The 17,341-nt window shown below is 40.3% G+C and overlaps 1 protein-coding gene across 5 annotated transcripts in view; it reads right to left on the reverse strand.

Moving 5' to 3' along the window:
* Positions 1-17,106, reverse strand: part of LOC148362919 (pleckstrin homology domain-containing family A member 7-like) — a 154,541-nt gene extending 137,435 nt beyond the window's left edge. For all 5 annotated transcript variants that reach the window (XM_088340511.1, XM_088340517.1, XM_088340515.1 and 2 more), the window contains exons 1-3: positions 16,942-17,106; positions 16,751-16,827; positions 16,598-16,655 (exon numbers count right to left, since the gene is read on the reverse strand). In XM_088340511.1, the coding sequence (XP_088196637.1) occupies positions 16,598-16,655; positions 16,751-16,827; positions 16,942-17,024 (218 nt within the window). In that variant the 5' untranslated portion in view covers positions 17,025-17,106. The remainder of the gene's footprint in view (positions 1-16,597; positions 16,656-16,750; positions 16,828-16,941) is intronic.
* Between the last annotated feature and the right edge of the window lie 235 nt (positions 17,107-17,341).

Consider the following 17,341-nt stretch of genomic DNA (forward strand, 5'->3'; position numbering starts at 1 on the left):
GCGCGAAGTAGAGAGGTGTCTCTGTATTATAATATTTCTGAAATTATTGTTTGGTGGGCCGCATCTGGCAGAGGGTATGTTGTTTGCCCACGCCTTGATTCATCGTTTTTTTTCATGTGGGTACGAAAATTCCACTACTATTCATTTATAAAATGCCCCCCAAAAATGTTTAGATTTTGTTGTAATTATTTACAAAAAAAAATCCATTAATGATCCACCTGTTCAGCCGGCTTGGTGCCTGGCTGGTTATTAATTGACTAAGTTCGGTCAAAGTCCGCAAAACAAGTCGGGTGGCCAAAGTGTGACAAAAAAGACTTTGTGCGGGGAAAAAAAACACGGAAACAAAAGAGTGCTTGTTAAAATGTTGTCCTCGGGTTGTATTATTTCAATTTCCAAAAATGCCCAGCTCTAAGTGAAAAAAAAACATGTTGTATACAGGTATAATAGTTGTCTGACAAAGTAAATGGCATATTTTGAGATGGTATTATTATGTTCTACCAAAATTGTTCAGAAAAAGCTATCCTTTTGCTTCATCCGGTCCATGTTTAGTCCATACTTTCAATAAACTGGGATAGGGCTGTAAAATTAATCAAATCATTTGATTATTTTGTAGCTGATTAAGCACTTGCTTTGAATTGCTTTCTTTTTTTCCCAGAAACAAGAGATGTTAAGATTATAATACTGATTAATTGTCTGAATATTTTGCAGGGGAAGTCATTTTTAATCAATCAATCAATCACATTGTACAATTTGGTTTTGGGCTGGTTTTATTCTTTTAAAACCAATTAAATTTTTAAGCTTACAGGAAATTGGTCATCATAGTCAAATGATTTTCTTGATTGTGTGATAAATACATTGTGATTTATATATTGCTTTAAGCATTAATATGTAAATTTACTATGCTCTAATATGAATAATAGTCATAGCGGCAGTGATATTTTTGCCAAAATTTAAGCTTCAACCGGGACAATTATTTTGACAAAATCAAAGGTATATACTTTCAACTTTGGATGCAACCAAAAAGAAATCTTATTCTGAAACCCAATACTAAATACTGAAAAAGCATAATCAAAATAAATGACCAAAGAAGTAATAATAATATTTATTTTGAGTTGTTATTTTGCACTGACTTGCTCTAAAAGCATAATCCACTTATCCTCAGTAGGGTCATGGGGGGTGCTGGAGCCCATCCAGCCATCTCCGGGCAGTGGGCAGGGGACACCCTGAACTGGTTGCCAGCCAGTTGCAAGGCACACAGGGATAGACAACTCACTCGCTCATTCACACCTAGGGACAATTTGAACCAGCCAATCAACCTGACATGCATGTTTTTGGAATGTGCGAGGAAACCTACTCTGGAATTGAACCCTGGACCTCCACACTGTGTGGCCACACGCTGACCGTGCCGCCCCTAAAGGGATTGTAAAAAATTATATATAACTGTGTAGCATATTAGTTGTAAGTGAGCATCTTAACCAATGTCTGGTTAACAAAAACGTGAGAGCAAAGGGACACAAAAAGGTTTTAAAAATGTCTTAACATTTTGACAATATATTTTTCTTCCATTTTTCCAGTTTCTGACCCGCTTATCCTCAGTAGGGTCGCGGGCAGCTATCTTCAGGCAGTGGGCAGGGGACACCCTAAAACAGTCAGTCACAGGGCACAGAGACAAACAACTATTCACACGCGCACTCTTAGAGTCACCAATTACCCTGCCATGCATGTTTTGGGAATTTGGGAGGAAACTGGAGTGTCCAGAGAAACCCCACGCAGGTATGGAGGGAACATGCAAACTCCGAAAAGCAAGCCTGGTATCCGGGTTTGAACCCATGATCTCAGCACTGTACCGCCGTGCCGCCCAATTTTTTTCCTCCAGTGCAAATTGAATAATAAGCTGCAGCGCCATGCACAAGCTCGTCCCCAAGTGAAAGCCAGTTTGGAACGGCTTCCTTCACTTTAGGCGTAAAGTTATCAAAATCTTGCTTTTTCGGTATACTATCGAAAATGCATTTGCTGGCAAAAATATTTTTATTGTTTAAAAAATTGGTACGTCCCTATTTTTACTTTTTCTGAAAAGTGCTTTGTTGACTCACAATTATATCCCCACTGTTTTTGTTGTAATATTTTTAGCATTACGTAGCCACTGTTTTACAGACACTCCTCATCAGTTTAGCAGTTCTGCCACCACCATAAAACCCCAAACATTTATTACATATCAAAACTTCAATTCCCTGAGCCAAAATACATTTGCTCTACAGTCTACAACATTGTACAGTTTGTTTGGCCTCTAATATTTCTTCTTCTTTATCAACTTCCTAGGAGAATGACTCATTGTCATTTTGATCAAATGGGAAACAGTGAGCGCCCCATGTACTTTCAAGCCTCCATTTCTGAAGGTCTCCATACTTACTGAATGCGTAATTATGACAAATCTTCCAGTTACCTTTTTTCTACTTGCGCTATTCTTAGGCAACTCATTCATGTCACCATTTGCGTAGAAAATTGTTCCACTAGATGCTAGGCCACGCACAATCCTGACATGATGTAAGCTGATTGGAGATAAGCCGCTTTGTGGCGACCTCACGATAGCATCATCGAGTGTTACGCGTCACCACGCTTTCAAGGTTTTTGCATTCTCAGTTTGTTTTGAAAGGAGAGGGTGAAATTATTCTAATGAAGACAGCACTTAGTTGATTTTTGAGGATAATAAGCCACATGGGCCAACGTCAAGCAAAATGGCAAAATGTGTGCATAGTTGCTCAAAATTAAGGGTTTGCAATAACAACGTGAAAATCTCGATTTTATGATGATTGTATCAACAATATGTTTTGAAACTTATTATCACATTTCTGAACATGTTATGGTCATGTTTTATAGAAGTTTTGAGAAAATGTGTTTACTTTCTGGACAGGTTTTAAAGCTTACTTTTTTTATCAAAATGTGGATAATTTAACGTTACGGGATGCAATAGGTATTGTGCAATGTGATACTCAATTTTTCCGAACAATAAAGTATTTCCCCAGTGATTTAGTATCCAACTTTAGTATTGTTATATGCTACTGCCTGTCAATGCCAAAGTCTGGTTTATCTCTAAAGAGCGGGTTGAAGCTTTTTACAAACAACAACGGTGACCAAATTATGAAGTTGCTGTATCCGAGTAAGATCAAGAGGCTTCCATTGCTACGGGTAACCACGGAAACTAGTGTCATGTTGCGGTTTGCTTTGCCCAACCAAAAATATGGCCTGGAGACACAAGACACACGACAGGAAGTTTTTCCCTTACGACTCTGGCGAATAAGGGACCCATAAACCGTGAGCTGAAAATAAACTAGCATTAGCTGCTAACAGCTTTGTTCACAACGCTAGCATTAGAAGAAGAAGAAGAATTTACTTTTATTGTCATTCTTTGTAACAACGCACACAGAACGAAATGTCGATACACCTGACCCGTACAGTTAAACTGTAGCGAGTCGATGCAGCCGCAGCCAAACAGGGCGCAGCCATTTTAGTCATTAGGTGACCAAACCCCCCAATTCCAACCCTTAATGCCGAGCGCCAACCAGTGAGGCAATGAGTACCAATGTTGTAAGTCTTAGGTATGACTCGGCCGAGGCTTGAACCAGCGACCACCCAGTCTCAGAGCGGGCGCCCTACCATCTAGGCTACCGAGCTGGTCACAAGATAAGATAAGATAAGATAAGAAGATCAGAAGATAAGGTCAGCGGAACTGGCCCGAGCTGCGAAATTATTTTCACTAAATGGCTAGAGTGATGATAGCAGTTAAAGCAAAACTAGCCACCAAAGCTAATGTGGCTAGCGAATAGAATCCTGGAGATGAATGCGGGAGATGAATAAAACAAGCCCTCTGAGACGGTAAAACAACCTTTTTCTTTATCCCGATATTGTTTGGGTTCTTCACTCAGTTTGTCATATTGCACAATGTTACTGAACATTTTAGTTTAAAAAATGTATGCATTGAAATATGAATAATGATGAAATGTGTACCTTATTTTACGCATTATAGGGGGCACTAAAAGCCTTTAACTTTTTCAAAAGCTAACCATGCGGCTTATAGTACGGTGCGCCTTACATATGGATCAATGTTGAATCGCAAGATTTTCCCCGTCGGCGAAGTAGTCCGCGTTGAATGTTGGGAGATATATATATATATATATATTACCGTAATTTCCGCACTATGAGGCGCACCTAAAAGCCATTATTTTTTTTAAAAACTGACCATGCGCCTTATAATACAGGCCGCCTTATATATGGATCAATATTAAGTCGCAAGGTCTCGCAACAAAGGCAAGCAGCCGCCGACTTTCCTCGAAAGCGATGTGGTCCGCGGTGTATGCTGGGATACATATACCGGCGTTTCATTTCCCAGCCAATGTGTCAATCATCATTTCAATCGATCACTATTGGCTAAAGTTATTCGGAGGTAAAGGGGGCGGATCCTTTTTATCATTTACAGGCTCGCATAGGCTAAAAAGGCGAAACAAAGCCTGCAATTGGCCGAAAAAGATGAATGTAAATAGCAAGTTTGGTTGTCTAAGGCATAGAGGAAACATGCTTTACCATTCTGTATTTGTAAAGATTTTACTCTCCTGGATTTACTACACTCACGGATATAAGAGGACCATGGTTACACATTATTATTGAACGCAACGACTTTGGTGAGCTACTCCGGCTATATATTTTCCCAGTATCTTGTTTCAGACTGATCTCGATGTTTGTGTGATGGGTCTTTTTTTAAATTAAACTCAATTCCAAGTGTTTATTGTCATATGCTCAGTAAAGTTGCGAGCGAAAAAGAAAATAGAAACTAAGGAATGGTGAGCATTTCTTGAATCCCAAGACTTTAACCTTCCGAATGATATTTGGAACGATGCATTTGAGTGACATCGTACATGCACGTATTTGCTTCTTTGCAAGCTTTCGGAATGTTAAGGGGGTAATAAGTTTGACTGAACTATCTGACTGTTTTGTCAACGTTCCCATTGTAGCGCCTTATAATCCGGTGCGCCTTATGTACGGAAGATAATGGACCAAAAACTATTTTTGGGGGGTGCGCCCTATAACCCGGCGCGCCCTATAGTGCATATATATATATATATATATATATATATATATATATATATATATAGCGAGTTGTCAGTCCCTGTGTACCCTGCAATTGGCTGGCAACGAGATCAGGGTGTCCCCTGCCCACTGCTCCAGCACCCCCGCGACCCTACTGAGGATAAGCGGTGCAGCTAATGAGATTATATATATATATATATATATATATATATATATATACACTGGTGTTTAATTTCCTAACCAATGTGTCAATCATCATTTGAATCGTTCACTATGGCTAAAGTTCTTCGGATGTTTAGGAGGCAGGTCTTTTTAGCATTTACAGGCTCGCATAGGCTAAAGCAGGGCAAAATAAAGCCTGCAATTAGCCGAAAAAGATGAATGTGAATCACTTGCTAGGTTGCTCTACGGCATGGAGAAAATATTTTTTACTAGTCCGTATTTGTAAACAGGAATTATGGGGCTAAACAGACAGCTAGCAACAAGAAACGTCCATCGATGTGGCTGATTTTCTTCTTTTATTTGTCGGCATTATTCCGTCTTTTGAAGTATGTAAATATTTTACACGGTTGGATTTACTACACTCACGGATGTAAGGGGACCATGGTTGCGTATTATTATCGAATGTGATGGCTGCAAGAGGACTTTGTTGACCTACCCCAGCTTTAAATTTTCCAGTATCTTGTTTCAGACTGATCTGTGATGAGTCTATTTTTATTTTAAAATCAATTTAAATCAAAGTGTTTATTGTCATATGCGGTGTAAAGAACCACGTTCCCCTGCACTATGAACTTCATACTCTGCTGTCAACAAAGTTGTCAGTGTAAAATAAGTGGAAACTAGGAAATATTGGGCATATCTTCAATCCCAATAGTTTAAAATTCCTAATGATATGTGGAACGACGTATTTCAGTGATTGGTGACATCGCACAGACACGTATTTGCTTCTTTGCGAGCCGTCAGAATGTTAAGGGGTTAATAAGTTTGACTGAACCATCTGACTGTTTTGTTGACGTTTCCACTGTAGCGCCTTACAGTGCGATGCGCCTTATGTATGTAAATATGACCAAAAAATATTTTTGGGGCGCACGCCTCAAAATCCGGTGCGCCTTTTCGTGCAGAAAATACGGTATATTGAAATGTATCCTGCAGTCATGAGAAAACACTTGCCAAAGAGAAGCCGGAATGACAATGCGACCCGCTTTACCAAGACGCTCCTCAACACACAAAAGTAAAAACAAGCAATGTGAGCGTGGAGTTATTAAGTCAAAATGAAATTTTCATCTAAAAATTGCATTAATGAGAGCCCAAATTATACTACCCACTACAACACATCGTTCTATAATTAAAATGAATACATAATTGTTGAAGCTAAGGCCATCATAAGCAACATGAAAAGATAAAACAAATAAAATCTGCATTATTGTAAAAAAAAAAGTGCCAAATTATGCACTGTTTAAGTATCAGAAGTGGATTACATTTTGTGAATCAGGAACATTTATTTCTGTTTGAAAAATGTTTGAAATTCCCAAAAGTTTTAAATGAAAAGTAAAATTCACCAGAGCAGGAGTTGGGCTGTGATTCTTTCACCAGCCACTAGGAGGAGCACCTGCTAGACTTTTAGTCTATAACTTGTCTTATCTCAGGGGGCTCAAACTCAATTTTTTCATGGGCCGTCGGAGTTAGGCGCCAGGAATAATGGGGCCCGCATTGCATCAAACATTCCACTATTCCCAAATATATTTTTTGCTACACAGATTGGAATAACTATTAAAAAATAATTTTACAAAATTAACAGTAATAAGTACATAATCAAATTAGATGTCCCTCTTTGTTCATTTCTCTCTCTATCACTCGGTTTTTCTCTCTTTGTCTCCGCCTCGTCTTTAAAACACACTTCGGAACTCGCGTTTTGCCAGCGAGTGTTTATGTTTTATTCCGCATACGCTGTAATTTTCTCTGCATTTGCGAGTGAATTGTTCCCAATTATGAACCCTGCCCAACCACTTACTACAGAGCTAGCACTCAAATCAAACCCCTGTGGGCTGCATTGACGTTACAATTTCAAATGGCCGCCAGGGCTGCAAGTTTGACACCCCCAATACTTCCTCTAAAAAGTCCAGTTAAAGTGGCAATGAGAGGCGAGTCAAATGTGACGAGGCCTGTAGAGACTTGAATACTATTTCTGCACTTCCATTGTTCACTTTGAGAAAAACTGAGCTTAGTGATAGCAGATTAGAGAAGTGATGAAGGCCACAGGGACAAACTCCTCTTTCATTGTCCACGGGATCAAATTTCTTCTGCCCACCCCCACCTTATCCAACAACTCTGTTCTACACACCTGTCTCAGTAGAAGCCCCTTGCAGTGTTTCCCGTACCATAAGTATCTTGCATGCCGGCAGGGTTTACTTAAATAAACTCACATGTATTATTGAAAAATATAATAACATTATTAAATAAAGTGTATATAATTTTGAAGTTAATCAAATAACTTTGAGATTTCTCATTATGTTAATGATCGCAAACGCCGTGGTGTTTTTTTGTGCAACGTATCTTGGTCAGTCAGCCCATCACCTTGTGCTAAAGCACAAACTATCATTCATTTGTTGTGGTGTGTGTCCCACCCCGCCTGCAATGTGATTAGACTGCTGGGTACAATGTCACATTAACGATCAACGGATTGTTCCAAATTTAAATATGTTCGAACCCTCGTTGAACAGAAAAAAGGTCAAACATTGAGCATTCTGCGCAGAAAGCCTGGCCATTGCTTTGTCGTACAGCCTGCCATTTCAAAAGCGTGTAAAGAAACGCGACGCTGCCATTGCAATTAAACGGGAAAATGGTGGATACAGGCCCTAACTGTAGTTCATAAGTTGCGGGTTACAAAAACCTCCTGTAAACCATCAAAGAAGAGTCAGCATCCTGTCATAGCAGAAATCACAAAGTCAGCGGTGCTGACATTTATATACCTGACAACTTATACGTTTTCCCCATATTCTATATATTTTTGTTATAATTTCAAACTGTGTAAGCCTGAAATCAATTTTTACGCATGATACCATATTTTTTATTTTTTTTTCAAAAAGATTATTTTTCTGTTAGACCAGTGGTTCCCAAAGTGGGCGCCACCGCCCCCCTGGGGGACTCGCCAGAACACGCTTATGAATTCACTGGGGAGCCAAGGGGGCGCCAACCTGCAAAAGTTCAGGAACCATTGTGTTACACTAATTTCGTCTTCTCTATTTCAGCTCTGATGCAGATCGTCTCAGTCAATGGTAGTAGACAACAACGTAGATTGCTAATTCTACCTACTGTATTTTCCGCACTATAGGGCGCACCGGGTTATAGGGCGCACCCCCAAAAAAATAGTTTTTGGTCCTATATCTTCCATACATAAGGCGCACCGGAATATAAGGCGCTACAATGGGAACGTCGACAAAACAGTCAGATAGTTCAGTCAAACTTATTACCCCCTTAACATTCCGAAAGCTTGCAAAGAAGCAAATACGTGTCGTAGACACGTGCGGATGCGGTGTCCGTACGATGTCACTCAAATGCATCGTTTAAAATATCATTCAGAAGGTTAAAGTCTTGGGATTCAAGAAATGCCAACCATTCCTTAGTTTCTATTTTCTTTTTCGCTCGCAACTTTACTGAGCATATGACAATAAACACTTGGAATTGAGTTTAATTTAAAAAAAGACCCATCACACAAACATCGAGATCACTCTGAAACAAGATACTGGGAAAATATATAGCCGGAGTAGCTCACCGAAGTCGTTGCGTTCAATAATAATGTGCAACCATGGTCCTCTTGTAGCCGTGAGTGTAGTAAATCCAGGAGAGTAAAATATTTACAAATACAGAATGGTAAAACATGTTTCCTCTATGCCATAGTTCTACCCAACAAGCTATTCACATTCATCTTTTTGAACCAATTGCAGGCTTTGTTTTGCCCCTTTAGCCTATGCGAGCCTGTAAATGATAAAAAGGATCCGCCCCCTTTACCTCCGAATAACTTTAGCCAATAGTGATCGATTCAACTGATGATTGACACATCTTTTTCGGCCAATTGCAGGGTTTTTTTTGCCGCTTTAGCCTATGCGAGCCTGTAAATGATAAAAAGGATCCGCCCCCTTTACCTCCGAATAACTTTAGCCAATAGTGATCGATTCAACTGATGATTGACACATCTTTTTCGGCCAATTGCAGGTTTTTTTTTGCCGCTTTAGCCTATGCAAGCCTGTAAATGATAAAAAGGATCCGCCCCCTTTACCTCCGAATAACTTTAGCCAATAGTGATCGATTCAAATGATGATTGACACATTGGTTAGCCAATGAAACGCCGGTATCCCAGCATACACCGCGGACTACTTCGCGTTCGGGGGAAAATCTAGTCGGCGGCTGCTTGCATTAGTTGCGACTTAATATTGATCCATATATAAAAGGCGCACTGTATTATAAGGCGGATGGTCGGCTTTTGAAAAAAATGAAGACTTTTGGGTGCGCCTTATAGTGCGGAAAATACGGTAGTTTGCATTGCTGTAAATACAGTATATGGGTTGCCGCGTTTATTATCCCTTAAGAGGCGGAATTAAAATCACTCATAAGGGGAACAATTGGCTGAGATTGAGAGGTATGGATTTAATACTGTAATTTTGAAAAATCAACAATATAAGTATCACATTTAAGTCAATTTAAAACTCAACTGTGACTTGGTCCGTTTATTCGCTGACATGATACCAGCATTGGAACAACCCTAGTTATTTTTTTGCATTAATCTCCATTCTCGTTTACCATGATTTGCTTTGTAATTGCCATCCATAAGCAGTGTATTTATGATTCTATAGCTTACAAGGTCACCAATTCATCATATATCTAGCTTCTAGATTTTGCTTTAAAAATACACCAGATTGATGCGTTAGAAATTAAAATTTACAAGATTTTCATTCGGGGGAGCAAGCCCCCAGAGCGCCCTAGGCTGTCACTAGTGCACTCATCACGTCATCCATGTAGTGTGTCCGAAAGTATGCATAGTATGTCTAGTACAAATATGTTGACTGATAATTACCAGTAATGAACCACACAAAGCAGACGGAGGTATGTTGTCAGGGAGGGAAGGGGCCCAAAAAGGTCCAAATGCATCATGTTGAGTCCACAAGTCGGGGCAATTATTCAACAAGTCCAGACACGGTAAACTTCAAGCCGGCAGAATAAATATGCCAGCCAACAGCTCATAGGCAGACAAGCATTATGTTGTCCTGTTTATCAGCAGCGTGAATAGCTGAGGCCAAGCTAAAAATCATGGGAGTTTGGTTTATTGATTTGACCGGAGTGACCAAAACATAAGATACACAGATGCACTAAGTTTGGATTAAAATGTAAAAAAACAATATACAGAGACACATCTGTACTTCACACTCAGGTTATCCCTAGTTCACTGCTTTGCAGATTTTTAATTGAATTGCCTTTATCGTCATTGATATCACCGTATCGTGCATTGTGTTCTGAGACGGCACACAGCAAATGCTACCACAAGGGCAGGTTGTGCGGGCTTTGTATGTTGAGTGGACGTGACTGTGTGCACAACTGTGACAGGCTGGTGTATGCTGTCAGTCAAACAGCTGGGACAGGCACACAAGTCAATATGTTCACCTGACCAAAACAAACTGTAAATACACGGCTACAGCTAGGTTTTAGCAGTCCGCTACATTGATCAAAAATCATCAATTAAATCGGACTCTAAGTCAGAAGAGAGCAAAGAAATGGTAATCACCAGCGGGTGCTCTGTGGATTGTTTTTGGGTTCGGGAAGCGACTGAGGCGGCGGCGGGAGAGAAGGTGCTGCAGGCTATTTTGTTACAGTCGTATACTCTCAGTCGCTAAGGACATCGTCTGAGGGTAAATTAGCCCCTAGGGGGCTATTATGTTGGTACGACGCAACTTTGCAGGTTTTCGCTTTTCGTGGAGGGTTCTAGTCGTCATTAACCGCGATAACGAAGGGATTACTGGAATTAACCAAAACAACAGCTACATATGAACCTCTAAAGCAGAAGGGTTTCCAACTGTTTTGAAGAGTTAATTGTTGTTACTGATTAGTGTGAAGGGTTACCCGTTGGATATACAATCTAAAAATAGTAACCACATATTAATAACATGGGGTACTATGTTTTTATTATGTTATGTTAACATTTGCTGGAAATTTAAAAGTGCGCCTTGTATTACACTGGGCCTCATAGGCCAGAAAATACGTTAGGTTTGAAGTTTTGTTTTAAAAATATAATTATAAAATTGGAATTGCATAAGTACTCTGAATCATCTCAGCAAATTTCAAGAAGTTCATGAAAATGTGTTCTAAGCATCAACTTTTCTCTCATTTTCGAGACAATTTTTCTTGATGTCACAAAGATGATTGGATAATATTTACCGTATTTTTCAGACTAAATAGTCCCCCTACAAAGACAAAAAGTGTTTAAAGTATGGGACTTAAAAGGAATTTGAGTATATTTGATTCTAGAGACGGGTCACCAACGCAGGGCCCGAAGGCACCAAGTAGCCCCTGAGAAGACCCGCGTAGCCAGCAAAACCAATTCTGAAAGTAGCTCACCAGCCAATTTGATGGGTCATTGTGATTTCCTAGAAAATATTTTTTTAACTAGCACGACAAAAAAAACTAAGACATAATCAGTGTCTTTAAATATATGATCAATTATTACAAAATTATTTTTCAAAACTAGTATATTTTTTCAAATATGTAAATCACTTAGTTCACTTCCATCCATCCATTATCTGCACCGCTTACCCTCAGTAGGGTCGCGGTCCCAGCTAACTCTGGGCAGTGGGCAGGGGACACCCTGAACTGGTTACCGGCCAACACCAGAACTCACCCGGTTCCTGTAACCATCAAGGGAGAATGTGTAGAATTTGTCCAGACCTACAAATACCTGGGTGTGCAGCTGGACAACAAACTGGACTGGACTGCCAACACAGAAGCACTATGTAGGAAAGGGCAAAGCCGACTTTACTTCCTCAGAAGGCTGGCCTCCTTCAACATCTGCAAAAAGCTCCTGAAAATATTCTATGAGACAGTAGTGGCAAGCGCCCTCTTCTATGCGGCAGCGTGTTGGGGAGGCAACGTCAAGAAGAAGGATGCCTCTCGTCTCAATAAACTGGCTAGGAAAGCGAGCTCTGTTGTGGGCAAAGAGCTGGACAGCCTAACAACAGTAGCTGAGAGACGAGCACTGAAAAAGCTGAGGTCAATCATGGACAATCCATCGCATCCACTACACAGCATTATCTCCAGACAGAAGAGCAGTTTCAGCGACAGACTGCTGTCACTGTCTTGTACTACGGACAGACTGAAGAGATCTTTTCTTCCTCATGCCATGAGGCTCTTTAACTCTACCCGGCAGAGTAAAGGCCCACATTAAACCACACCACCTACATTGGATATTACCGAATCTTACTGCAATATGTATTCTGTGTAGCACTATTTAGTTACTCTATATAACACGCTACAGTGGGCATTTGCACGTCACACTGGGTATTTGTATATTGTATTCTTTTGGCTTTATTATTGTACTGGTCTCAGCTCAGGGATGCTGCTGGAAATGTGAATTTCCCTTAGGGGATGAATAAAGTATCTATCTATCCATCTATCTATCTAACACAGAGGCAGACAACTCACTCGCTCACAATTTGACAATTTGGAGGCAAATTAACCTGACATGCATGTTTTGGGGATGTGGGAGGAAACCGGAGTGCCCGGAGGAAAACCATTGCAGTACGGGGAGAACATGCAAACTCCACACGGTAGCTGGACTTGAACCCTGAACATCTGCACCGTGGGGATCCGCACTAACCACCGTACCGCCCCTCAGTTCACTTATACAAGGGAAATGCCTTAATGGTTGAGTGGGAGAATTTTACCCCGGTTAAAATCTTTTCAACCTGGTCATAGGATAGTACCAACTAGGACTGCACGACTAACCGAAATCGAATTGATATCGCGATGTGACGTAGTGTAACCGCAAACCACTGTGTTTTTTCAGGTATTTATTCTGGTAAGCCAACGTTTGCAAGAGGTGTGTCCATGACTCTGATAGGCTGCCAGTCAGTCTTGCAGACTTGCACAAATGGCCACCAAAACAAACGCCACAGCTCGTAGCTTTACCATCTCCTTACATTAAAAATCAATTCATTCATTAAATTTGACTTTGAAGAAAGTCAGAAAAGCGCAAGAAAGAGCCGATCACCAGCAGATGCTCCCTGGATTGCATAGAAAGGGAAAGCTAACAGCTAGGCTAACAACTCTTAAGCCACCCTTGCCAAACGTGGCTAGTCACAAACACCAGATCCATTACACATGAAACGGATGACTCGGAGCTACTACTCGTGGGAAACCGCCACATTTGTGACTCTTGTATTTTAATCATCACAAAGACCTTGCAGAAGTCGCGGTTACCCGAGGCTAGCTAGCCAGCCTCTTTTAAAATCGTTTTCTTACATTGAAAAGAATAGCCCTCCAATTTCCTTGTGCTTTTGTATAATGACAATAAAGACAATTTATTCAACTGCAATTCTGTTTTTATTTGTAGATCTATCGTTATTTTGTTACAGATGTATACTCTTAGTCTCTAAGTACGTCATCTCAAGTTGTTTGCATGTCACTATGTTTATGTTCTCTCGGAAAAAAAACAGAACTAGCACAGAAAATGCACTTTACTTATAAGATCGAAATTGCAATTTAGGTCTGAAAAATCTCAATTTTTTTTTTCCAAAATAATGCAGCCCAAGCACCAACATAGTAATAACGTAGTATGTCATTTTGGAAATGCAAAATCAAACTGGTAGCCCTTTGCGCCAATAGGTAACGAAAAAAATCATTTTTAGCTTCAATAAAAGTTGATGAACCCTGTTCTACAGATTTATGACAGCAATAAATATTTAAAATAATTAAAGACATCCATTGCACGTTGCTTTTGCAGGAGTGCATGGAAAATTTATTTTATTGGTGTTCACTCTGCTTTATGAACTGTTATCCATGTCAAGTCAAGTCATGTTGATTTGTACAGCCCTTAATCACAAGAAGTCTCAAAGGGCTGCACAGAAAGTACACAGGCAAACGCAATTCATGTGTGACGAATTTGCTATATCAATTGCACGTTGGTCATCCTGGAAGAGGGATTACCATTTGTGAGGCCCCTTCTCAAGGTTTCTTATTATCCACATCCTGAGGTTTTGGGTCTTCCCTTGCCCGCATGTTGGTTTAAGATCAGGGGATGGTGTGATTGTAACCTGTGCAGTCATTTGAGACATTTTGTGTTAAAGGGCATCACAAATAACTGACTTGACTTATGGCCAGTGAGTGAAAACCACAAAATAAATGCCTTAAATTCTCCTCGCATTAGAACAAATGCTGCCAATACTTGGTCACGCATTTTAAAAGCTGTTTTGCATTCAAAATGGACTGAGGTGATGTTTTGCCTGTCGCATCCTTTGAATATTGACATCCGCCCAGGCTGAGGAAACCAAATATCGTCCTGGACGGTGAAAAACACAAACGCCGAAGCGAGTACGCGCTGGAGCCACTCTGTGGCGATTTCGACCAGTTAATTAGTCAGCCTTTAACCGGACCACAACCTAAAATATTACTCCGTGAGTTGCACTGTAATCAGTGATTTACAGAGTAAAGGTTACATGAGAAAATGCATGTTCTTTTGTCTCTAAACCAGGGGTGGGCAAACTATGGCCCACGGGCCACAGTCAGCCTGGCCCGTCAGCCCATTTAATTCAGATCTCCAAACACAAATGGTAAAATAATATACAAGTATATGGTAAAAACTGTACTATTATTTTTTTAATTTGTTTTTAAGCCACTTGTGTTTATAGTGTAAAAATATTTTGAATATTTTTTTTGTTTTATTTATCAAGATGTTTATTGTAATTTTGGGTCATATTTTTTTTTTTTTTTTTTTTTATGTATTAATGTTTTGTGTGAGTTAGGTGAACTCGGCTGGTAAAAGCAATCACCAGGGTATACATCACTTAAAAATGTAAGGATGTTCGACATAATCGGTGCACCGGTATCGACATAAAGTAGATGCCCAGTTTAAGGCGTCTCTACCTTATGATGTTTTCGCATTACACTGTATAGTGAGGGGTCTTTGGCCCCTTGTTACGTTCTTTTCCACTCTATGACGCAAAAGCTAATTAATTAATGGAGGCGGCAGTAGATCAGGAGGTGGAGTGGTCCAAGAGGTCGCAGGTTCGATTCCCAGGTCCTCAGAGTTAAATGTCAAAGTGTCCTTGGGCAAGACGCTGTGCCCCTAATGCTCACGTTAAGCAGGTAGGCACCTTGCATGGCTGTCGCTGCTATCGGTGTGTAAGTGTGTATGAATGGCAAAGGTGTATTACATCGTGAAGCGCTTTGGAGGCCTTCAGTGACTGCGCTATATAAATACAGTCCATCTACCATTTGCCCCAAAACTGTATTTTTTTACTTAAATTCTTAGCTATGGTTCCCATAACTTGCAGTGATGATAACCATGAAAAGGAAGCTTGTGATTATCAAGAAATACAATAAAGTCACACCTATTGTTACTCTTGATAAGAAATATAGATATAAAGACAATTGTGAATTTCCCTGCGGGTATGAATAAAGTATCTATCTATCTATCTATCTAATTCCATTTGACCTTTATAAGGAAGTATAAACAACTCTATGGTGTCCCTGAAGATGGATCAGACTTTAAACGTGTATTGTCAATTCCATTTTAGGATTGTGTGCATAGTTTATGTTGGTAATAAATCATATTCATTCAAGTCAAGTCATGTTTATTTGTGACGCTCTTAATCACAAGGAGTCTCAAAGGGCTGCACAAACCACAGACTATTGCAGACTACAGACTATTATTACGGAACATCATACTATGATCTAAAACCTACATGAGGGCAAGGAAAAACTCATGAACGCATGAAGAAAATGGAGAAACTTGAGAAGGGACCGAACATAAGGTAATCCCCTTTCCAGGATGACTGGGCTGCAATGGATGTTGCATTAACAAACAATAAAATTAAAATTTTAAAAATAAAATAATTAAAGTATAAAAGGGATTAAAAAAAAAAAAAAAAAAAAAAAAAAAGATAACCAGGTTGCATTGGATGTAGCATTAAAAATGCAAAGTTTGTGCCAATAAAAGTGAAACCAAATTTTATACAGATTTTAAGTCTCTCCCTCCCTTACTTCCTCCACTCTCTCCCTGTCCCTTTCCCTCTCTCCCCCTCTCTTTCCCTTTCTTGTTTTCCCCCTCTCTTCAATCTTCCAGTCTGGCCCCGTGAAAATGTTAAAAAAAAAAATCATACGTCAAATATCATTCAACCCTAACAAAGTAAATCCAGGTGTTGTATAGGTGTACCTAATAAAGTGTCCCTCCGCCTTCCTCCGGCTTAACGGGCGGCAGCCATTACTTAGTGCTTAACGCCGATAACACTTAATAAACTTGTTCGACACTTACTCGATAAAGTAGCAAGCACACTCGTCTGTGAAGCCTTCTTCCCATCCCTTGGGTAAGTCTAAAAACAACAAAAGGAAAGCAAATCGAAAGTTGAAAAAAAAGCCGCGCCAACCGGGGGCTAAAGAACGGAGGTTGCCCGCTTAGCTAGCTCACCTGAGCGGATCATATGTCCCGAGTTGACCGGTTCGCCGGAACGGGGGTGCAGCCAAGTCGTCTCCCGCTTGAGGTCACTTGGTGCCGGACACACGCAGGCGCGAGAGACGGGTAGAAGGAAGAAGGGAGGGAGGGGAGACACCTGTTACGCCGATGCGAAGCGCGAAAAGGGAGCAAAGGAGCTGACTCACTTGATGAAGAAGACCCTCCCGTCCCTGCAAACGCCGTAGCTCCAGTGTTCAGGAAGGGAGTCCCGGGCCAGAGGCGCCGCCATGATCCGCTTGTTCTAGTTCATTTCTCGGCTGTAGAGAATGAGACTCCCCCGGGAGACGCGATCCGCTCAGCATGGGCCGGTGCTGCCTTCAGGGACGCCGTTGAAAAGCGGACATTGGACTGTTAGTGGTTAACAGAGCGCATCGGTGACTCAGAGGCGCGCTTAATAATTTATTTATTGAGTTGGATGTTTATTTCGGCTAAATTCCATAAAAACACAATGTTTTGTTTAAATAAAAAAAAAACAATGTACGGAAATATTATATTATAATATTACAAAAACATTTTTATCAAATACATAATTTTTATAGATAAATA

This window comes from Urocampus carinirostris, chromosome 7, assembly GCF_059441175.1.
Source record: "Urocampus carinirostris isolate Australia breed hairy pipefish chromosome 7, RoL_Ucar_1.0, whole genome shotgun sequence".
In the NCBI taxonomy this organism is placed as follows: Eukaryota; Metazoa; Chordata; class Actinopteri; order Syngnathiformes; family Syngnathidae; genus Urocampus; species Urocampus carinirostris.